The sequence below is a fragment of the Lacerta agilis genome, chromosome 9 (assembly GCF_009819535.1).
Source record: "Lacerta agilis isolate rLacAgi1 chromosome 9, rLacAgi1.pri, whole genome shotgun sequence".
Lineage (NCBI taxonomy): Eukaryota > Metazoa > Chordata > Lepidosauria > Squamata > Lacertidae > Lacerta > Lacerta agilis.
Genome location: NC_046320.1, coordinates 54,410,023 through 54,434,840, shown reverse-complemented (window position 1 = coordinate 54,434,840; position 24,818 = coordinate 54,410,023). Strand labels below are relative to the sequence as shown.

Below are 24,818 nucleotides of genomic sequence, written 5' to 3'. Positions count from 1 at the left end.
TTATCAGTCAGTGTTATCTGCCTTAATTACTGTTAGAATCAGAACAAAATAGGAAATTCTTTCCAGTAGCACCTTAGAGACCAACTGAGTTTGTTCTTGGTATGAGCTTTCGTGTGCATGCACGAAATAATAATAATAATAATAAACACTGCTACCTGTTCCTTTTATCAAGCTGACTTTTGGTTTGAACTGATAGGATTAGATTTAAGTTTCCTGACAGCAAACAAAACAACAGCTGGTAGTCTCACGTAATTTCTGGGCCAAATCCAGTCCCACCATACTGTTTCTCAGCTGGTGACTGCAGAACCTTGCTTGAGGCATTGGGGATGTGGAAGGAAAGGAGTTTGGATGCCCTCACAATGTTCCTATAATCCAAAGAGCACTTGGATCAAAGGAAAATCAGTGGAACTGTGTGTCAGCCTTTTCTTGGAATAAGGCAAGGGTGTGTCCACAGCAGGGAGCCAAGCCAACCATTTCTGTCTTGGTTGCCAGTAATCAGATGCTGCTGTAACTGTAGCCATGTAAGCCAGAGTTTGCTCACCTACAAGCGAAGCATATCTATAGAGTCAGATATAAATAACAAGGCTACATTTCAGAATTTTGGGTTGTCCATAGTTGCACTGGACAGGTGATAGCCTCTGGGGGATGGCGGAACAACCCATTTCACAGTTTCATTGAACAACTCTGGTCTAGATGTATGCAATTACAAAGCCCATAAAAAGGGTGAAAGGACACACTGAATTAAAACTGTGAGATGAAACACCACAATGGAAAACAGTGCCGTTTATTTATGAGTCCATCTATCCTTCCACAGTATATTGTGGCTTTTAAAAATTGTATTTTTATTATATACAAAATACAGATTACAAACACAAATCCCCAAGTTCACAGTATACTGTTGACTATTCTAAGCTTCACTAAAGCTCTGTTGATGATTGTGCTGCACATTGATAGAGAGGTTGGAGAATTCTGATGGGAAAGGGATCAGAAATCATCACTTATTTGTCCCAAGTCTGAGACAGACATCAATCCAGCACATACAATCTGTATTTGCCGTTGTTGCTTTCGGTCTGCAAACAATACATAATTGGTTATATGCAGGCCCATCTTACCCATAGAGGCTAGTGGCGCGGGGCGCCAGGGCACCAAGTTCTGGAGGGCACCAGGCGAGAGTCCGGGAAACACCAAACGAGCGTGCTGAGTGAGCGAGGGTGCATGCCCTGCTCCCGCCGAGCGTTGGCTCAGTTTTTTCCCTTTTAGCCTTGAGGCACCAAATTCTGCGGGGTGCCAGAAGGCTAAAAGGGGAAAAAACTGAGCCGATGCTCAGTGGGAGCGGCACATGCACCCTTACTCGCTTGGTGCAGGCCTGCTCGTTTGGTGTACTGCCTGCCGTGGCCACCGCAGCATGAAGTGACCAGCTGAGCCGGGAGGCACCATGTGTAGCCTCCGCCTCTTCCCCACCGGAGGAGCCACCCTCCAGCCGCTGCCCGCCTCCTCCAGCCCTAAAAAAAGGTTGACAACTCTGGGAAAGGGGGGGGTGCTGCTGGAGGGATCTTTGCACCACGGCGCAGATATGCTTAAGACGGCCCTGATTATATGACACCCCCCCCCCATTTGCATTACATTTCCTTTGCATTGAATGGGGTACGGTAATGTAATAACAGTGTAACTTACATAATTAAGTTATGTAAGTTATGTAATTTTGCCATAGTGGATAGTGGGACAAACTGTTGTTTTTGGGGAAAGGTGAGCAAACGGAAACAGTGCTGTGTGTTACAAATACAGAATGGAAAATGATGCCTTCTTGCACATTAGTGACCACCATTTGAGATTAGTAGTCTCCACCTGTGTTCTGGGTCACTAATACACCCCTGCTGAGCATTAATCCACAGGAAATAGCCTCCACCTCACTCATAATTACCTAATGGTTTAGCTACAATTCATGGAAGATGAACTCAGTACTGCTGAAATTGTAGGGCTATTTGTGGGTAGCATCACCTGCTGTTTCTTCACAACACGGACCCTATGGAGATAGGATATTTTAGCAAAGGCTGAGCTGGTATTGATGTGGTTTCCCAATAAAGAGAGATGAAATAAATATTGTTGAGGGAAAACAGCTGCACCTTTTCCGAGGAATGCTATAGATAATGTTAGATAAGAGAAGTGGACGCATGACATGTGAGAGCACAGGCCAAAATACCCGCTCTGTTTCTTTGTGGAAGGTTGTTTGAAATGACAAAGCTCAACCTTCTGTTTTTCTCATGATTGTTTTTTTCCTCTATGTTTTTAGCTGTTGTTTTTTATCTGTAAGCGCCCTGAGTCCTTGTCAGGGAAGAAGGCAGATTTAAAATGTTGGTTGGCATCTAGGCAGTATATAGTTCACAATTTCTGCAGGGCAATGGGAATCTATTGCTGTGGCACTAGCTTCGTGCAATATGGATAGTTCACCCCAGTGCTTAGAGTGGGGAGGGGACAGGTTTATTTCTTTATCATATTCTTATACAGTGGTACCTCGGGTTACAGACGCTTCAGATTACAGACACTTCAGGTTACAGACTCCGCCAACCCAGAAATAGTACCTCAGGTTAAGAACTTTGCTTCAGGATGAGAACAGAAATTGTGTGGTGGCGGTGCAGCGGAAGCAGGAGGCCCCATTAGCTAAAATGGTACCTCAGGTTAAGAACAGTTTCAGATTAAGAACGGACCTCCAGAACAAATTAAGTTCTTAACCTGAGGTACCATTGAATATTCAGGTCCTGCTTATTCTATATAAACTAATGGATAATAAACTGCACCTAGCGATAGTATAAAACATAACATTATATAAGATATTAAAATGCTCATTGTGTTGAAATAGCATACAAACAAAGGCAGCATCAAATAAATAGCAGCATCAGAAAGAACAGCAGCTGCAGATTTATGTATCTGTCAATCATCACCCCAAGGTGCAATGAGCTAAAGTAAGACTTGCTGTCCTTTGAAAGCCAAGCAAATGTGGAATCAGGCTGAAAAAGCATGGAATCACCACTACAGAAAAGGTCATGTGTATTGTATCCATTCACTATTCACTATTCACTATACACTATACAGAGAGCCAGTGTGGTGTAGTGGTTAACAGTGGTAGACTCGTAAGCTTGGGAACCGGGTTCATGTCTCTGCTCCTCCACATGCAGCTGCTGGGTGACCTTGGGCTAGTCACACTTCTCTGAAGTTTCTCAGCCCCACTCACCTCACTCACAGAGTGTTTGTTGTGGGGGAGGAAGGGAAAGGAGAATGTTAGCCACTTTGAGACTCCTTCGGGTAGTGATAAAGCAGGATATCAAATCCAAACTCTTCTTCTTCTACATCTAAAGGCCACTCCCCGCCCCCATAGTCTTCCTGAACAAACTGTATTTGTTACAGGTAGGTAGCCGTGTTGGTCTGCCATTTGTTGTTGTTCAGTCGTTCAGTTGTGTCCGACTCTTCGTGACCCCATGGACCAGAGCACGCCAGGCACACCTATCTTTCACTGCCTCCTGCAGTTTGGCCAAACTCATGCTAGTCACTTCGATGAACCATCTCATCCTCTGTTGTCCCCTTCTCCTTGTGCCCTCCATCTTTCCCAACATCAGGGCTTTTTTCTAGGGAGTCTTCTCTTCTCATGAAGTGGCCAAAGTACTGGAGCCTCAACTTCAGGATCTGTCCTTCCAGTGAGCACTTGGGGTTGATTTCTTTAAGGATGGATAAGTTTCATCTTTTTGCAATCCATGGGACTCTCAAGAGTCTCCTTCAGCACCATAATTCAAAAGCATCAATTCTTCGGCGATCCATCTTCTTTATGGTCCAGCTCTCACTTCCATACATTACTACTGGGAAAACCATAGCTTTAACTATACGAACCTTTCTTGCCAAGGTGATGTCTCTGCTTTTTAAGATGCTGTCTAGGTTTGTCATTGCTTTCCTCCCAAGAAGCAGGCATCTTTTAATTTCGTGACTGCTGTCACCATCTGCAGTGATCATGGAGCCCAAGAAAGTAAAATCTCTCACTGCCTCCATTTCTTCCCCTTCTATTTGCCAGGAGGTGATGGGAACAGTGGCCATGATCTTAGTTTTTTTGATGTTGAGCTTCAGACCATATTTTGCACTCTCCTCTTTCACCCTCATTAAAAGGTTCTTTAATTCCTCCTCACTTTCTGCCATCAAGGTTGTGTCATCAGCATAGGTTGTTGATATTTCTTCTGGCAATCTTAATTCCAGCTTGGAATTATATCATCCAGTCCAGCCTTCCGCATGGTCTGCCATAGTCAAAACAAAATAAAAAATAAATAAAATAAATAAATTCCAACCTTAGAGACCAACTAAGTTTGTTCTTGGTATGAGCATGCACACGAAAGCTCATACCAAGGACAAACTTAGTTGGTCTCTAAGGTGCTACTGGAAGGAATTTATTTATTTTTTATTTTGTTTAAACTGTATTTGCTTTCTCATTGCCTCCCAATTAGTTCTATGGAAGACATGGGACAGGCTACAACAATAAGGTATGGGGAGACCAATGTGTTAAAGTTGTCCCTTTCATTTCAGCTACTGTCAGAAAATATGCAGTTGCGTTTTGACCTGTTGCAATCAGCACATAGAAATACTAACCAGTGGGAAGATTTACCACCAATTTTTTTCCATTTTTGGCAGCTCATTCAGCAGTGGAAGACTATCCGGCCACAGATGGAACCCGAAAACCTTTCCAAAGCTGATGCTGTGAAAGGATTTTTGTCTTTCATTCAGAACTTGAGGAAAGCTACAACAGAAGAGATTCTTCAGATTCTGAGAAGTGAAAGCAACGTGGAAGTCCTGTGAGTTTCTGGCAACCTATTTTTCCATCTCTAGCATATCCATCTTAAATGTGCGAATACACAGAAGGAGAATCAACATGTTCATTCAGGTTTATCTACCTAGGTGGAATCTACACACACATAAAAATGCTGTGAAAATGCTTTTTTTAAAAAGCGTTTTGAAAAATACATTGAATTTTTCATAGCTCACTGTCACCATCTAGTGTCACATTTGTATATTGCACTTTACAACACATTTAGAACATTTTATTTGCAGCTGTGTAGCTGAGTCCCTAAGCTACAACAGCTAATATTTTCTTCTCTTTGATGTTAGCAGAAAATTAAAGCACTGTTGTAGGGGCCTTGCTTCTATACTAACCTTTGGGACAGTGCTCAGGCCTGGAGACCCTTTTAAATTGCCTCCCAAAGTATAAACCTCTGTGGATTGATATAGATGCAGTGTCCCCAATCTCATCGAGGCATTTAAAAGACTGGAAGTAGGATGTGGAATTGCAGCAACCCTTCATTTCCAAGCAACAGCGTCTCAACCACAGTGACTGCTTAAACAAGCTCTTTCTTACCCAGGCTTCAATACTCTGCTTTTGAATTCAGCTTCAAATCCTGGTTAAGCAGGTACCTGGTTGAAGTTAAACAGGATAAATATTAGTGCTCATTTGTCAACCATGGTTAAGGTGGGGGTGGGGAATGTAATTAGCCGCTGGGTGTCTTTATTATGTTAGAGACTGAGGTGACATTTGAGCTATCCTCATGCAATAAAATGATTGGAGATACCGTAACCATCACTCTGCCAAAAAAAATATGCCTTACAATAAATAATTCCTGGGTTGTTTTTTTTAATCCCTTCCCTTTTCATACAGTCCCCAGTTAGTTGATGCTGTGGCCTCTGCACAGACCTCAGCCTCTCTGAAAGCTATGCTGGATTTCCTGGATTTCAAGAACAAGAGTGGATCTGTCCTTCAGGAGAGGTTCCTCTATGCCTGTGGATTTGCTTCTCATCCCAACGAGTTGCTACTCAGATCTCTAATTGTAAGTCTCAGTGGTGGTAAAGGGAACATTTGTTTACAGAGCAAGAATTGTGCTCAGAAAAGGAATTGCCCAGTCTTTCAGAAGAGCTGAAGATGAGCTCATGAAAGTGTGGAGAAAGTGGACAGAGAAAAGCTTTTATCCCTCTCTCGTCGCACTAGAACTTGGGGACATCCAGTGAAGTGCAATGTTGGAAGAAAAGTACTTTTCCACACAGCATATATTGAAACTCTGGAATTCACTCTCACAAGGGATCTTACAGAAATTCATGGAGAATAATGGTATCAATGGCTACGAGCCATGATACCTGTCTTCTACCTCCACTGTCAGAGGCCATATTTATTTGTTTGACAGTTGCACCTTAATTGCAGTTGTCTCTGAATGGAGACTCGGTACAATGAAACTAAAAACGAGTTAAAGCAGTCTGCCTCTGAAAGCCAATTGCTGGGAATCACAAGGGAGGAAGAGTGTTGCTGTGCTCAGCTCCTCCTTCAGACTTCCCATAGGCATCTGCTTGGCCACTGGGAGAACAGGATGCTGGACTAGATGGGCCATTGCCTGATCCAGCAGTCTCTTTGTACATTTTAAAAACAAGACCATAAGGCTGATATATTATGTACTTAACATGGAAGCAAACACCATTGAACTCAGTGCTCTGATTTAGCCCTCATGTTTCTGTACCACGAGCCTCACTTTCAACCAAGACAATAGCAAGGATGTGTATTCTTGTGAGTGGATGTCCTGACCTGCCTTGTGAAGCAGTAGGCTGGGCTAATTATTTGCAACGGGAAGCAATTCAACATGTCATTTATCCTTTCTCGTCCAGCAGATTGCCTGCAGCACTTCGTGGAGATGTTTTCACGATGGCTGTTTGGCTATTGCACATGGCGTGGCTGGGAAATGAGTTCCTTTTCAATAAGGAACTCCGTTTTCCACAACCAAACATCAGAGTGGAACACAAAAGCACCTGAGATTGGTCTGAAACACCACCAGCTTTTCCTGGGAAGGAATAATCCTGTGGGAAAGGGAACCCAGTGAAACACATCTGAGGGGGATCAAATATATTTCCAAGGGTTAAGCGGCAGAGACCAATAATGTCTTTTCTTCTTCATCATATAACAGAATACATATAACAGCCAGATCGGCAACAGCGAAATCCGAGAAACAGTTGTCATCGTTATTGGGGCCCTCATCAAAAAGCTGTGTGACAAGGGAGAATGCAAACTGCCTGTATGTATTTTCTTCTGGGTGTTGAAAACAAAAGCAAAATTGTGCAAATATGAAGCTCCATCCAAGCTTACCTCTTTGCCCACTTCCATCTTTCTGGCTTCTTTCATGATGCTCCTTACATCTGGAACAGCCTTTCAATATTTATGCCCCAAGCCAACTCCCCACTCACGAAGCATTTCTTTCCCAGAACTATTCTCGAATCATCCTAATTTTGCCTTACCTGCTCCTTCGGTGTAATTCACCTGTTCCTTCCTCGGACCTCTCTCTTGCCTGTCTATCCCAGTTTTGTCCATCTGATGAAGGTTGAAAATCCTCTGAGGTGAAGAGATTATGTCACTTCCATATTCTGTACAGCAACACAGCACACTGGTATTGGTTTACATAAAATCTAATATTGTATCAGCAACAACAATAGCTTTTGCTCTCATGGGTGTCTCTTCCCACCACTGCCACCACTACCCCCACCCTAAATGGTAGACCTACTTGATTATTTGCAGTGATCTCAAGGCTGCGAGCTGTGTTAATAATAGTGAGTATATATTGCTAGATTTTAGGGAACCTGGCAAGGAGCTCATACTATTATCTATCTATCTATATATCTATCTATCATGTGCTATACTCCTAGGTGTAATTTTGCCAGATTTCCCAAGTATCACTATCATTGATTTACTACCCAATCGCATGGATTCCCCACCCCCACCCCCACTACCCCCTCAATATAACAGTGCTTTAGGAAGTTTTTCATTTTCTTTCCAGGCTGTTATGGAAGCCAAGAAGCTGATCTCTGGAGGTTTGAACAGGGCAAAGACGGCTGATGACGTGAAGGTCTACCTTTTGGCATTGAAGAATGCTGTTTTGCCTGAAGCTATTCCAGACCTTCTGAAATACGCCGAGTCAGGAGAAGGCCCCATCAGCAATGTTGCTGTTTCTGCTCTGCAGAGATATGACCATTCTTTCATTACCAGTGAGGTAAAATAGATGAAAGTTGTCCAAAGAGAAGATGGTGCAGGTGGACATTTCAAATAATAAGTGTCTCTCCCTGCCTGAAAGTCCCTCATTTAAATATCAGGTGTTTCTAAGTAAGATAAATATTCCATTATCTTTTTTTTATCATTCTATGTCCTGAAGAGTCTGGAAAGACAATTTTGAAAGCAGCCCCAAAGTCTTTCCCATTAGCCTCATTGACAGATATTTTGGGGGCATAGGCTAGGTAGCACTAGGCCCTTGTCCTCTGCCCTGGACAAGCGAGCAGGATTTGCGTTGTAGGAGACATTTGTCCATCTATCCATCTGCATATCGCAAGAGACTGTAAAATGCTATCTCAATTCCGGCTTATAGCCCTAAAAAGCATGGGGCTCTTTCTAGAAGGGGTGAAAAGAATAATTAGGTGGGTAGTTATATGGGAATTTTATCTATCATTCACTCCTACAGCTTCCAGGTTAGACTCATGCCTCACATGATTTCCCATCATCCCCCCCCCACTTCCCAGAAAAAGCTGCATGTCAGTCAGAAATTCTTCCTGATTATACTTTCACATCCATTCTGGGTATGGAGGAGTGCCATTGTTTTGGACTGGTCCTGTTATAATATTTGTGAATTTTCGTACTATACTTGTATATTGTTCCTTGAGAAACCAGCCCACTGATCTGTTCTTATTTGTTGGTGATATACTTCCTTTTCCTGCTTCTGTTATGCTTCCAATTATGTACAGGTAATGAAACTTGACCAGATTGTGTCCCCATTAGGTGAAGAAAACCATGAACAGGATTTATCACCAGAACCATAAAGTTCACGAGAAGACGGTACGCACCACAGCAGCTTCCATCATCTTCAGCAACAATCCTTCCTTCATGGAAGTAAAAAACCTCCTGCTCTCTATTGGAGAGCTGCCTCTGGAAATGAATAAGTACATGCTTTCGCTAATCCAGGACATTCTACGTTTTGAAATGCCTTCCAGGTATATCAAGTTTCATTTGTTATTTATGTATCTCCACTTGCCTGTGCATAGTGTTGTTTCAGGGCAAAGGCAACAGCAGCATTTGGTGGGGTGAGGACTGTACTGGAAGCATTTTCACCATGTTCGGTATAAATCTGCCTTTTTAGACCCGGGGCGGGGGGGGGGACACTCAGGAGAAACTGCAAAGTATTGAGGCAAAAATATCTGTCTGGTATTCCTTATTTAATGGATTGGTTATTTTTTTCCCCCAAAGGAAGGAAAAGACCCTTAGAAGATCTAACATTTAAAATAATTTCATTATCCTTCTCTTTATTGGTAGACTACAAAAAATACATTGAGGTGTTCATTTTTCATTTCTATTGTTTTTATGATTATGCTAGAAAATCCAGGATCTTTGGCCTAGAGCAGGCACCCCCAAACTCGGCCCTCCAGCTGTTTTGGGACTACAATTCCCATCATCCCTGACCACTGGTCCTGTTAGCTAGGGATGATGGGAGTTGTAGTCCCAAACCACCTGGAGGGCCGAGTTTTGCGGAAGCCTGGCCTAGAGCACTTGTGGCAATGCCACTTTTGCTGCCTCCCTCAAGCCTCCTCACCACATCTGAATATTCCTATAACTGTTATTCCTTCACTGTTCTTTTAACCAGTTAATTTCTTACATAAATAAGCAACTTCATATAACAATTTCCACCAGTGGTTCTTATGTAGTGATTAGAACTTTACAGAACCATCAGTGATTTCAGCAACTTTTGTGTTAAGACCTTTTGCAATCTGTAGGCCAGTATAATAATAGAATTTTTATCTTCTGGTTGTGGTCTTTTGATTACACTACTCAAGCAACGCAAACCTTCCCATTTGCTGCATGTTGCCATTTGTAGAAGATATTTAATTTTCTGATGGTTAAGGACACTTGTTTGTGTTTCAGCAAAATGATCCGCAAAGCTCTGAAGGATATCTCCATCCATAACTATGACCGATTCGCGAAAACAGGTTCTTCCTCAGCTTTCTCAGGTTACTTAATACGTAAGTGACTAACAAACTAGATAGTAGATTTTGATTACATTTATTGACCCTCAGTTTCACCAGAAATCATTACAACTTGTCTCTCTATTTAATCAAGGCACTCCGGATTTGTCATCCACCTATAGCCTTGACATACTCTACTCTGGCTCTGGAATCTTAAGAAGAAGTAACCTGAATATCTTTCTTTTCAATAAATACGCACAACTTCATGCCAACCAGGTAAGTCCCATGCGCTTACTAGAGTAATAACTCAGCAAAAAAGTATAAGTGTGCAGCTTGGACATAATGTGGTCGCTCCAATATACCATACTGTGAACCAATGTGCTGTAGCAGCTGGTGGGTTGAGCCCCTCAAACGGAAATGTAAGAAGCTGCCTTATAGTTTGGGTTCAGACTGTTGTCTAGGTCAGTATCCTCTGTTGTGACTGGCAGAGCCTTTCCAGGGTTTCAGGCAGAGGTCTTTCTTACCAGCCTCCTAATCAGAGATGCAAGAGAATAAACCTGGGACATTCTGCATGCACTCAGCTATGGTCTTTCCCTTAAGAGTGTTCCCTTATCCAAGGTTTCTTATAGAAGTTGCATTACCATTTTTCTTCAAGCTTTTGTTTTGGGAGAGTGTTATTGCACTCATATCCTGCTTGTGAAATTCCCGCAGTCTTCTGGTTGGACAATATAGGAATAGATGGCTCTTTTGTCTGATCCAACAAGACTCTTCCTATGTTCTTACAGAAGCTGTGTTTATATGTAACACTAAACCACAGTGTAGCCCTAAGTGGATGAACCTCCACAAGCCCAAGCCCAATGCCTGGCTTGCATGTTCCTTCCCTGCCTTCTCCTCCTTCTGCTCATTTCTCCCCCTGCCCTCCTATGATGGCATTCAATTTACTGAAATCCTTACTGTCTCAGACAAACCAGAAATCCTGTTCTAATCAATTTCAAGCTAAGACAACTTCAAACAATGAGTTATCAGTTTTCTTTATTAAACAGAGTTATTTTTAATCCAGAATTCCAGATTTGTATATAACACTAAGATGACATTCCAGGAAAACCGGCAGTCATCTTGGCAGCTTTCTTCTGGTCACATTGGAAGTGTACTACGTTCTGACTTTCTGAGGGCTCATCCACTAGCACTGTACCATGATGATTTAGCATTACAGTACGTGTGAACCAGTCTAGACAGCAAGTGTCCAGATGCAAAAGAGAACAGGCCTATTCCATCTAATAGTTGTGCAGAAGAAGGAATTTCAGCAGTTGCAGTTTTTCACACCCTTTGATGGAAAAAACACAGTGATAAAACTTTCTGTGCAGCTCTGACCTAAAAGGAGCCATGCCCTGCCTCTCTTTTGGACACCTAGATATAAAATCAGGACAAGGTCTGATGGCAGATTCTGCAGCTACCTTGTGGACTTTAAAGAGGTATGGATGGGATGTGCTTGCCTGCAAGTGGTCATCATTCATCATGCAAGCTGTGTGTTCCTATTTCCTTTTAGGTGGTGATTGAGGCTCAGGGCCTGGAATCCATTATAGCTGCATCTGCTGATGAAGGTGAAGAAAATCTAGAGTCCTTCGCTGGTGTGTCGGCGATCATGTTCGATGTTCAGCTTAGACCCGTTACCTTTTTCCAAGGGTATGGCGATCTCATGTCTAAAATGTTCTCAGCCACTGGAGACCCCATAAGTGTGGTGAAAGGACTCATCCTTCTGATGGATTACTCACAGGTGAGTTCTGCATACCAGGCAATTAAATAGCTTCCGTGGATAGATAATATCCTTTACTCCCCATTTTGACATGCACTTATGGGGAGATCACAAGTAAGAACAATCAGAACTGCATTAATTAATTTTGACTGCAATCCTATTTTGGAGTAAATTTGATTGAGCTCGATAAGAATTGCTTCTGAGTAGACATGCATAGGGTTGCTGTGGGCTTGTCCACACTTCTGCTTGTCCCTTGCTTAGGAAGAATGGATCCAAGTAGTTTTCTGCTTGTCTCATGCTTTCTAGGCAGGGGTCCGAGTGGTTTTGCCTTTGCCCTATTGCTTTCATCTAGAAAATCTGCTCTTTAGTGCTAAATTGAAGCAATGCTAATTGGGAGTGTGAGAGGGGGGTGGGGAATTGACATTTGCTGCAGTTCCATGGGTTTTCCCAGGGAAAACAGCAGGGAAAGTGGAAGTGTGGATGAACCGCCTATATTCCCATCTGCGGGAAGTGGGAGATGCTATCCTGCCATTAAGTTATTCAGAGACTACATGCAACCAACTGACAAATGGTAAGCTCAAATGCTTAAACCTCATCAAGGGGAGAAATCACTGACATTCATAGTTTCATAAAAGAAAGAAAGAAACAAGCCACATTTTTTATAACTGTGCTTAGATGTCACATAACACAATACACCATTTTATGTATTGCTGCTTTTTTCAAGTGTTTTATTTCTTATTCACCATATGATTGCATATAATAAAAAATAATAATAAATTTTTATTTATACCCCGCCCTTCCCTGCCAAACCGGGCTCAGGGCGGCTAACAACAATAAAATCACAACAAAAACATAAAACAATTCATTAAAATACAGATTAAAATACAATTTAAAATTAAATCTAAACTGCAGCCTCATTTTTAAGTAGCCCACCAATCACACCAACCCAAAGGCTAGGTGAAACCAACCCAAAGGCTAGGTGGAACAGCTCTGTCTTTCAGGTCCTGCGGAAAGATGCCAAATCCTGCAGGGCCCTGGTCTCTTGTGCCAGACTGTTCCACCAAGTCGGGGCCAGTACTGAGAAGGCCCTGGCCCTAGTTGAAGCCAACCTAGCATCCTTGTGGCTCAGGACATCCAACAAATTATTATTTGAGGACCTTAAGGTCCTACTTCCTAAGTGCATGTAGCCATGGGGAAATGTCACGTATTTTTCAACCCATGGCAAGAGTTTCCTGTAGCAATTGACTGTATTTCATTAAAATCTCATATGAATGAGTACTTTAAATCTCCCTTTTTGATATAAACCCCATTGTTGCGACTAACTGTAATTGATAATCAGATAGAGTTATGAATCAAGGCTAAGATTCATATGTTTGTTTAGAAATGTGCACAGAGCCACCATTACCCAGTATGGTTATATCGAGTATCAGACGAGGACTGGGGCAACTCAGGTTCATATCCCCATTTAACCATGAAGCTCACTGGGTGATCTTGGGTCAGAGACTCTTTTCCAGCTCAATGTACCTCACAGGGCTACTGTAATGATTAAATAGGAGGGGGGCACAGGAGTAAGCCCTACCCCCAACATTCACACAAATAAAAGAAAGAGGAATCTCTGCCCTTTCCCCGGGACTAAAGCAGCTCCATGGCCAGTAACACGAAGTCACATTTATTTGCTTATATTTTACAAATTTATAAACCACCTCATAGCATGAAGCCATGGGAGTGGTGTGCAGGATAAAAATAGAATAAAGCAGAAAAACACAAACTCTAAAAGCAAATGAGCCCAATGTGCAGATTTGCTATTATTTAAAGCATCTTTAAAAATCTGTCTTGCTGAATTACAGTAAAAAACAACAACTAACCTTTCCCCCCATTGTTTTTGTTTTTTTTAAATCAAAGGACAGGGGGGGGAGTGCTCTTTTCAGTGCCATCTGCTTCTCCCATTTTATACACCTTCCATTTTGATGGGTCTTACTTCAGCGTAAATTGTGCATCGGATCTGGACACATCATGCCTTGTCTCAATGGCTATATTTAAAGTTAATCTGATTTCCAAGTCCTGTGAACTTTAAAATCTTGGCTGTCTATCAGCATTCAAATGAAATGACTTGCTGTGACCCTGAGCTATTATCACTTCCAAAATTGACTCAGTGCGATGGACTTCCAGTCCAGCTGTAAAAGATTCTGACAGCTGTAAGCCTCAGCCTTGGCAGAAATCTCTGTGAATGCAACTATCTCCTGCCTGCCTGCCCATAAAGCTGTATCTCCAATCAAATTCTGCAGGAAACCACTTGGCACTTCATGCAACAGCTCTTTTGCACAAATTCTTGCTGCAAGTGGCCTAATACTGGAGAGAAGTGGGTTTTTTTTGTGCCTTCCCAACTCCCTCTAGAAGGCATAGAGAGAGCCTTGTGATTAGCAACCTCAAGTTTTGCAAGCATTCAGATTATCTCATACAAATGGGGTTTGAATTTTCTGGATTGGAAGCTTAATAATAATAATAATAATAATAATAATAATAATAATAATAATTTTGTTATTATATGCTGCCCATCTGACTAGGTTGCCCCAGCCATTCTGGGGGGCTTTCTGCAAGAAATGCTGAATTGGCTGAAGAGGCTGAATTGACTGGAGATGAATGTTTCTTTTTAAAAATGTCTCACTTTCCACACAGCGTTAACAGCATTCCCAAGAGATGCATTTCGGTCTGAAAGATGTCCCTAAGGCAACTCCTGGTGTAGTGGTCTCGTGCTGCCAGCCTTATCTATGGTTACTTCTGCATTTAGCTGGCACTGCAAGACTTTCACAGTGAATGGTATTTGGAATTTGTGAATGGTAGTTGGTAGCTGATGTACCTTTCTGACATAACTTTTCCCGTGCTGTGTGGGATTTCTGTGCCAGAAGCTGATTTTTCTTAAGCTGTTGGTGTTCCTGCAGCAGGTTAGGGGGACGAAGATTGTCAGGAAGCCTGCGGAGAATTCTCCTATGTCTCTTAAATGCAAGGTAGACAAGGACTGTAAAATCTATTTAAATATGTAGGTTAAATATGCCCTTGACTTTAGCCCCATCACTTCACCCTGTTTCTGAAGCTACGTCAAGAAAATCAAGACAGGTCTTTTAAATATTTCCATTCCTTCACATTCTCCTCTTAAACTCATGCTAAAACAGTCATGATGTAAGCTTAAATAATGCCCAAACCAGGTAACAATAATTCAACAATAAAGAAGAACCTAATTCACAAACACGTAAGCAATATCACAATAAAACCAGTTAAGAGCAGATTTTAAATATTGGTCATATATTGAATAAAACAAGAAATGTTCATTGTGCACCATTTTGCATCTAGGTAATTCAGCTACAGTCTGGGCTGGTTTGCAGAACGGAATTCCAGGGAGGCCTGGCCATTGATATTTCTGGAGGAATGGAATTCAGTCTTTGGTACAGAGAATCCAAAACCAATGTTAAAAACCGGTGAGATGACCTAACTCCAGACGTCCTTAGAGGAAATGCATCAAATGTTTTTGTCAACATAGGGAATTTTAAATCTGATGAAAGTGTGGAAATCTTAAAACAATTAGCAATATGAACTGATTCCCTGTTTTAGACAGAAATATTCATGTTTCTTTCTTGGGCGGCGGGGGGGACGGACGACGACTGTTTTTGTCTAGTTTCAAAAAATAAGCTGGCAACGATGCAGTTGCAATCCTCATCCAATTTACCTGGGAGTCAGTCCCATTTAACACTCTTTTTTTTTTTCCTGAGCAGACTTTCATAGGATTTTGCTGCAAATGTGTAAGGGCAATTAATGATGCGTAATCACCATGCTTACGCAAAGTTCTTGCACTTCCCCCAAAAGGTGCTCAAGGTTAGGCTTTGTTGAGGTTGTGGGGAAGATATTGACAGCCCTTTTATGTAAAACTAGATTGATAAGAGTTTCTCAGACTATCTGTGGGATTTGAGGATGGCTTTATCAAACTGAGATTTAGAGTAGAATTCGATGTGGCAATTGAATTGGAACTGCAGCCACATGTCAAGTATTCCCTCTCTGCTGTTTAGGCATATTTACTTGTCTTGGGGGGTGTCCTAAAGATGTGCTTTCTTACCACTAGGAGCCAGTGATACAGAGACATTGGGGAGGTGGCATGATGTGGTGGCATTGTTACCTAATGGAGTTTGCCGGGAAGTTACGGACGGGAGGGACGCTCCTGTTCTTTGGGTGCTGGAATGTTATCAAATATATGACGTCCTGGTTTATCTCGATCTCTTCTTGCAGGGGAGCTGTGGTGATAGTCGGCAACATTGTTGTGGATGCGCTCTTTGTCAAGGCTGGCATGGAAAGCAGTGTTGAAGCCGAAACAACTCTGGACTTTGTCTCCACAGTGCAGTTTTCACAATATCCGTTTTTAGTTTGCTTGCAGATGGACAAAATTGAAAGTCCTTCCAGGTAGGAAGTAGGGGGAGCTATTTGTCTGTAATGTTAACAGTGTACAGTGGTACCTCAGTGTACGAACTTAATCTATTCCTGAAGTCCGTTCTTAAACCAAATCTGTTCTTAAACTGAGGCGTGCTTTCCCTAATGAGGCCTCCCGCTGCCAGTGCCCTTCCATTCGTAGACCGACATAAAGTTCACAAACTGGAAAACTACTTCCGGTTTTGCAGAGTTCATAAACTGAATAGTTTGTAAACAGGACTGTTCGTAAACCGAGGTACCACTATACTGTAACTAGACTTAGGGAGAGGCTTAGGAAGAGTGTCAGGAAGTGGATTCAGAGGCTGGTGGGCCTGGAGGGTTCTACCAACCCTGGTGAAATTCTGAAAATTGGCTTCTGTATATCTTTAGAATATGCTGGGTGGGAAGAGATTTCGCCACAAAAATGTGCAGTTGGACTTATCATTAAGAACTACTGCTCATAGGATGGATACTTTATGACATCCAAGTTACAATATATAATGCAATATTATTATTATTTTGCAGGAGATACTTAGTTAAATATGAAAGTCTACCATCAGGAGAATCTTATACCTCCCGGAAAGGAAAAGTGAGGCTGCTGGCTGGTTCCGAATATCCCCTTCACCAAGAGAACTCCAACATGTGCAAGAAAGTTTTCAGTGATCAGTCTGACTCCTTGGAAAGCTGGTTTTGAAACAGGCACCTGATCTTTCATTTGACCCCAACCATGGCTGATGTTGGCTTTCACACGTACTGTGGTGCTGGCTGTGATACTCGAGCCCATGAAAACTTTACTGTCAACTTCAAGAGGCCCAGAATCTTGAGTGCGTGTTCACTGTGTTTACATATTTACATATATTTAAAGAAACCCTTTTTTATGTAACAGGTTAAGGAAATCATACAAATTGATGCAATTCTAGGCACTCGTTGAGGGCCCAGTTAGATTTGTTGTGTGGCCATGTGCAGATCTTCCTGAGTCCCTTTGTTTGGCTTTAAAAACACCTGGGGGCAGCCACTTTGGGTTGGGGCCACAGCGAAGGAGTAGAGAGGGCTTGACCCTTTTCCTGCACCTCATTTCTGCAACTTAAATCACTGTTCCTCAGTCATGAAGCTACTTTTACCCATGGGAAGAGATTGGAAGGTGGAACAATTGTCCTTGTCTTTTCTTGCTTCATAGCAGCATTAGAGATGTAACAGCAGCAGTTTAAGTAGACATGATTCAGGGGGAAAGGGGGGGGGGGTTTCCTTTCTTAAATATCACAACCCTATTCCCAGTCTTCCCCATCACCCACCTCCAGCTACTTTTAACCAAAGAAAATGACCACAGGAGTTCCAATTATCCAATTTGGCCCTGGGGGCCAGTATCACTCTGATGTTGACATTAAAAACACTAAAAACACTCACTGTTTCTTGGTTCTCCCAGGCGTTTTTAAAATCTGCACAGTAAAATTAATTATTTTATATTATCGTGTTTCAGTTGTAATCCTGCCTTTAGTGGAACCCATTTTTAAAAGTGCAGTAGTATTCCATGCTAAGGTAGCACAAATAATCATTAATGCAACCCAAACTGAAACATTACACCAGTTTCTGGACAATTCCTGCTCATTTTAATGGGACATGAGCTGAAGATTTAGCTGGATGCTGTTGTGTGGTTTAACTGGAAAACAAAAAATATTGGAGTTAGGATAAGGGATGGAAATATGCTAATGCATGCTGTACAAAAGAGATAGAATTGTATGTGTTCATAAATATTTTCCATGTATTATACTAACCCCAGGCTTTTTTAAATACTGTATACAGTTTGCAAGATGAAGAACAATGCTGTGCATGTGTACTTACTTGAAAGTAAATCCTACTGTGTTCATTAGGACTTACTCCCTAGTTATGTGGTTAAGGATGGAGGAATACATTTGATTCAGGTCACAGATTTGCACTTCCTGAAACAATAAGTGAAAGAAAACACAGCCATCCTTTGAAATTCACACTTCTCTGAATGTCGCAATGTGGTTCTACAACCAGATAATGTGTACAAAATGCATATAAAGCTTATATTAGTGTCATAGAAAAATTGCAGTATATTGGAGAAAATTGTTTGCAACAAAACTGTTTTGTAGGCAAAACTGAATATACAACATGCAAGGAAAAATGCACACTAAACTACTGACCAATTTGATGTGGAAATATAGGGAACTGCATTTAAGACTGGGGGGAAATGAGATTCTGAGAAAATCCTGAAATTGACAGATTTGCCCATCGTTATTTAAGATTGCACCCTTAGGCTAGTACTCCTTTTCATTTTGTGGTTTGTTTAATCAGCACTGTGTTTGAAAGGACTTGGGTTGTTAACCTGTGTGTTCGTAAATGCTTGCTTATCTTTTTTTTTTTTTTAAAAAAATGTGTGCAGTTGGAGACAGTTCTGATTTGGGAGAGGGTAAAATCCCAAGTCGTAAATTTGCTCTTCTGAAAGCCAATAGGTGACTTCAGCGGAAATAAACATGGTCCACACTGGTGCGTTTAAAGGATCTCATCCTGAAATGTGGTGGAAGTAGGAATGTGTTCACACAGACATCACTCAATTGGGCCAGGATAGGAGAGGACAACATCAGGACTCGAAAGAGTCTCCTCTCTGTCTCACCTTCTAATTACCCTTTTTACAAAGGCTCCACCTCATGGTTTTGACATAGTGTGATTTTTGGGCAGTCATGGGCCCCATTAATGGTAGACTTGCATTCTGGGCAATGAGCAATTATGGCATGTAAATAGATTTAAATAACTCAGTATTTGCAGCTGAGAAGTTGCTGGGGTTTACCTCCCACTTCTGTAGTTAAAGTACCGGTATCTACTGTGCATAGAATCGCTCACAAAGCTACCACACTGAATTTATTTTTGTGATGGGTAGAAACCATTAGGGAGAGACTGGATTTATTGGTAGAATCTGCAGAAGATTACAAGGATGACTAAACACCATTGACAAATCTATTTCCTCTAATCCTGAACCATATACACACACATATGCACAGACTGGGTGTAGTTTTCCTGCTATGCTCTTGACATCTTCTCAAAAATGTTTTACCACCCTAGATGCAGATATGTGATCATTATTATGATTATGGTGCTATTTTAGGCTGCATCAATAGAAGTATTGACGTAATATTACCACCCCATTCTGCCTTGGTCAGACCACATCTGAAGAATTGGGTACAGTTCTGGAGACCACAATTTCAGAAGGATATTGACAATTTCAGAAGGATATTGGGGGGCAGCCAAGATGATCAAGGGCCTGGAAACCAAGCCTTTTGAGGAACTGTTGAGGGAGCTGGGTATGTTTAGCCTGGAAAAGAGGAGACTGAGAGGAGCTATGATAGCCATCTTTAAGTATCTAATGGACTGTCACGTGGAAGATGAAGAAAGCTTATTTTCCCCTGCTCCGGAAGGTAGGGCCTAAACCCAGGGATTCAAGTTATAAGAAAGGAGATTCCACCTCACCATCAGAAGGTTCTTCCTGATGTTAAGAACTGTTCGGAATGGAATCCCTTGGGAGGTGGTGGGCATTCCTCCATTGGAAGTTTTTAAGCAGAGGTTGGGTGGCCATCTTTCAGGGATGCTTTAGTTGAGATTCCTGCCTTGCAGGGGTTTGAACTGGATGACCCTTGGTGTCCCTTCCAACTCTATGATTCTGTGGTTGTTCTGCCAGGGCCCGAATGGTTGGCAATGGGGCTGCTACCAAGCTATTTCTTACAACACCATTCCTAGGTGTGAAGGTCAAAGTACTCCTGTTCAGTTGTAGTGATGGGGATAAGAAGTGGTTTAATTTTGTTTGGAGGCCTGGGGTTGGTACTACTTAAGCAGTTTTATTTTCTTGTCAGATAAAATATTTACTACATATGTTGGTCACAAGATACTGAGAGAAATGAAAGAGCCACTATTGGACTTTGACATGTGTTCAGTTCCCCTCTCAGCCACAAAGCTTACTGGGTGACCTTGGGCCAATCACCAACCTACCTCATGGGGCTGTTGTGAGGATGAAAAATGGGTGCATATGCTGCCTTTGAGCTTCTTGGAGGAAGAATAAATAAATATGTTTTAAAATTTTCATCAGTAACATGACTGTGGTATCAAGGAGACACTGTCCAACTAATCCAGAGCTTTTATGTAAATGGGCTTGCATATTTACTTCAATTTCAATGCTCTTCCTCTGTGTGTGCAACTGCTGCTCTTGTGTTGAAAGAATGCAGAGCTCACAACAGAGCTCCATGTGTGCACTGCAACACCTTTGGCTGCAAGGAGAAGTTGCATTTCCTAGGACTCATAAGCACCTCATCTGCTCCCATAGTCTAGATGCCCAGGAGGGATAGAAGGAAAGACCTCTCTGCTCTACCATAGCGAGATAAGATGAGGTGGAAAGAGTAGTCCTGCAGTCACAACAACTGTAGATGGAGTCAGATACAGAAATTTGGGATCGGGAGAAATTGAGAGGAATATAGGACACATGGGGATGCATCTGGCTCAGAAATTAACTGAGCCATTTTCTGACCTGGCTTGGTTGGCATAGCATAGCCCAAGTCTGAATTGAGCCTAGGAAGGTTCATCCCTCACTAATTATTAGTTGTGTGTGCAGAGGACTGTGTTGCTGCCAATAGAACTTGGGCTGTAGGAAGACAAAGGTAATTTTGTAGGGTAGGATATTGACCATATGCAATTGCATCTCCCTTCACTGTGGGTTGTGCACTCTTAACACACAAACACTTTTTGGAATTTTTCTATGAAGCTTATCTGGCAATGGCACAGACTATGGTAGGGCAGAAAGCCATGGGAATTAGTGGAAATTAGCCCTTTGCAATCAAACAGCTGGTCTGCTCAATCATCCTCCAACCACCGCAAACTCTTGAAAGTGCTCTGTTAAATCAAAACAGAGCTGTCAGCAAATGGAAGCTTCTGAACCCAGTTTTACTCCTTCAGCAGTGATAAATGCCCTACTGGATTTTCTCTCCTATCAGAGCCATGCACTTGATTCTGAAGATATCTGACCCCAACAGCTGGACATAATGGGGATTCCAGGAAGAGAGTTAGCTCAACAGCTGGGTATTGGAAGGTAATGGTTTACTTGCTTGGAGGACTATGTTGCTATGGCAACCCTACAACAGACAAAAATATGTTTGCAGCCATATGCAGTCTAAACTCACATATGAAAGTCATAAAACCCCATGGAGCTTCTTCATACAGTACAGGCAAATCTATGCAACTGGAGAAATGATATGGTGCAAACTCTACTACAGTGGTACCTCAGGTTACATACGCTTCAGGTTACATACACTTCAGGTTACAAACTCCGCTAACCCAGAAATAACGCTTCAGGTTAAGAACTTTGCTTCAGGATAAGAACAGAAATTGTGCTCTGGCGGTGCAGCGGCAGCAGGAGGTCCCATTAGCTAAAGTGGTGCTTCAGGTTAAGAACAGTTTCAGGTTAAGAACGGACCTCCAGAAAGAATTACCGTATATACCCGAATATAAGCCGACCTGAATATAAACCGAGGCACCTAATTTTTCCACAAAAACCTGGGAAAGCTTATTGACTCGAGTATAAGCCGGTTCACCTTTGCCGCTGTGGAGGAGGAGAAACGAGCAGCCCTTTGGGCTGCTCCTTCCTCTTCCTCCTTTGCCAAGTTTGCATTTATGCGAGCAGTTCAGGAATGGAACAAGCTGCCTGGGGAGAATAAAGAACCGCTGTTCTTGTACACTTCTTAAGGAATGGTTGACTGGGGAGAGCGGGTGGTGGCACGAGCAGAGAGAAAGGGCTTCTTTCTCACCGCTCCCACCGCCCGCCTCACTCAAGTATAAACCGAGGGCAGCTTTTTCAGCACAAAAAATGTGCTGAAAAACTAGGCTTATACTCAAGTATATACAGTAAGTACGTAACCAGAGGTACCACTGTACTGGAGAGCGCATATGGCAATGTTTATTCAAATGCTGTCCTAAAATCCTACACTGCATGTAGAAAAGTAACATGGAAGAGCTAAGGACTGTAGTCTATTTGTTACACTGAAAAAAACCAACCCCTACATGCAGGAAAGCATTTGTTTTCATCACTACCCCTGACCTGGGCACTCCTTTTACAAATATTTTTCCAGCCCAATGCTGCAAACAGTGCCAGGCAGGTGAGTCTAACCACTATTTTAAGTTTCCATAATGCCATGGACAAAGCATCAGTCAGAAGTATCGTGGGAAACTTAAATGAGCCTAGCACTGCTGCTGCCTGGGTCCACTAACAGGAAGGGTTCTATCAGACAGCAGTTTGCCCAGGATTCCCTCAAAGATGGGTTCAGTCCTGAGTCTGGAAAATATTGTCCTAGGAGGCTCTCCAAAGGTTCTTCCCTCCGTACCATTCCAGGGCAACCGAGTCATGTGATTTCAGTGGAATTTTTCTCCAAACGCATATAAAAATTCCCATTTGCCCCAGTAAGTTCATGTGTTGTTCTCCACCTGAGAGCAATTCATGTACAAAGTGACTCATAAGAGCAAGTGTGATACAGGGGCTTAAGAGTGTCAGACTCGGAGACCAGGGTTACAATCCCTACTTGGGCATGAAGCTCACTGGATGACCTTGGGCCAAGCACCGCCTCCCAGCCTAACCTTTCTCACAAGGTTTAATTGTGGGGATTGTGATGCACATCACCTTGAGATCCTTAGAGAAAAAGGAGGAATATAAATGCAATTAATTAATGTTTTAATAAGGAAGTATGCAAAAGAGCAGTTAAGAGTCTACCTCTTATGGAGTATATGTGTGTTTGTGTGTGCACATGTACTTATCATGCAGTTTTGCCCTGCAATCACTCAACCACCATGGATAGTAGGCAGCCTTCCTGGTTCCTGTACAAGAAGGAGCTGCAACAGCGAAAAGGATCACAGGAGGAAAGCACTTTAGAACTGGTTTCTTCACTGCACCTAAGAAAGTGACTCTGATGTCGGTGGTGCTTATAAACTCATTATTCAGGAGAATGCTTATTTTAATTTCATGCCTGCAAGTGGTCTGTGACAGCCTGAAACATACTCAGCGCTAGTTAACCAGGAATGTCTTTGCTAAGCAACCCTTTAAAAGCCCTTTGCTAACTTTAACTTTGCAAGTTTCCCACCTGCTGCTAGAAGAGCAGTAAAAAACAACAACCCTCTACCATGTCATCCTCATTTCTTCCCGCTTCACTTTGTTAAATAAAAACTTTTATTTCACTTATTAGCATGGCAGTGGTAACACTTTCGGATTGCTTTATATTGTTTTTTTTATTTTATAGGTTGAAAGGAGAAAATGTCCTTTTCAAACAAATGGAACCTTTCAACCTACACTCCATTTTTAGCTGAAGTTTAATTCACAGCAGTGTTGGAAGGAATTACATGGTTCAATTGATGGGCTTCAGCTATAACAGTACAGCTGCACTCCATTAGCCAAAGTGCAATCCTTTTTCTGATACTGTAATGTGTATTGTGTTCAAATTCAAATTCAAACTTTATTTGCGTAGCCGACTGCCCATAGCATCTAAAGGACAAACACCAACAAAAATACAACAAATATGGTTACCAATAAAACCTTATAACCTATTAAAACTCAAGGTAAAAGCTAAATTATCATTTCCTCAAGGTCCTTCTGTCCCATGAGCGGTGACCTTTAATGTGTATTGTGTTTTTTTAAAATCATCACCATTATTATTATTAAGAGTTTTACACCATCTTTCAGTCCAGGACTAGGCCTGTTTGTTCCGGGATTTTTTTTTACAGAAACTAACACATATTAAAATCAGACATAAAACAAAAAACAAAAATCACCGAAAGAGATAACTAGTTAAAAATAGTTTACAGAGCCAGTCCAAATGCCATCTTGAAAAGGTCTTCTTGTAGGCCTGGAAATAACAGGCTGTGCCAATTTTTGCTGATCAGCAAGCATCCTTCAGCTAGCAGCCTCCCACCCTATCATTCTGAAAAATACCCACTCAATCTGCTGTGCTCCCTTATGCTTTGCTCTGGAAGTTGAAGAGAACTCTATCAAGATGGTACAACTGCCCTTCTGAAGTAGAGTGCAAAGTGCTGAACTTCCACTCAGGGCCTTTTTTCAGGGAGTACTCAATGGTACTCAGTACCAGCACCTCTTTGTTGTTGTTGATAAAACATGTGGCACTTACTGTAACAACTTCATGAGTACTGGCACCTATTTTTCTTGGAAAAAAGCGATAATGGCCATTAGTAACAAACCATTTCGACCACACTGTGGTCTTCATACCTGTTGTGTGTTCAGTTGCTATTAAAGGATGTACTGCTGGCGCAAATGCAATAGGCGATCAAATAAGAAAATAAATTGTGCTGCTACATGTGTCATGCTACCAACACAAAAACAATACAGTGGTACCTCAGGTTACATACGCTTCAGGTGACAGACTCCGCTAACACAGAAATAATGCTTCAGGTTAAGAACTTTGCTTCAGGATAAGAACAGAAATCGTGCTCTGGCGGCGCAGTGGCAGAGGGAGGCCCCATTAGCTAAAGTGGTGCTTCAGGTTAAGAAGAGTTTCAGGTTAAGAATGGACCTCCGGAACGAATTAAGTTCTTAACCCGAGGTACCACTGTA

The 24,818-nt window shown here is 42.0% G+C and overlaps 1 protein-coding gene across 1 annotated transcript in view; it reads left to right on the top strand.

The window, feature by feature from the left end:
- Positions 1 to 18,590, top strand: part of MTTP (microsomal triglyceride transfer protein) — a 38,389-nt gene extending 19,799 nt beyond the window's left edge. The window contains exons 8-18 of the mRNA XM_033160445.1: positions 4,666 to 4,826; positions 5,684 to 5,852; positions 6,972 to 7,079; positions 7,836 to 8,048; positions 8,825 to 9,036; positions 9,962 to 10,059; positions 10,157 to 10,278; positions 11,549 to 11,776; positions 15,104 to 15,228; positions 16,031 to 16,201; positions 16,733 to 18,590. Coding sequence (XP_033016336.1) covers positions 4,666 to 4,826; positions 5,684 to 5,852; positions 6,972 to 7,079; positions 7,836 to 8,048; positions 8,825 to 9,036; positions 9,962 to 10,059; positions 10,157 to 10,278; positions 11,549 to 11,776; positions 15,104 to 15,228; positions 16,031 to 16,201; positions 16,733 to 16,901 — 1,776 coding nt within the window. The 3' untranslated portion in view covers positions 16,902 to 18,590. The remainder of the gene's footprint in view (positions 1 to 4,665; positions 4,827 to 5,683; positions 5,853 to 6,971; positions 7,080 to 7,835; positions 8,049 to 8,824; positions 9,037 to 9,961; positions 10,060 to 10,156; positions 10,279 to 11,548; positions 11,777 to 15,103; positions 15,229 to 16,030; positions 16,202 to 16,732) is intronic.
- The last annotated feature ends 6,228 nt before the right edge of the window (positions 18,591 to 24,818 follow it).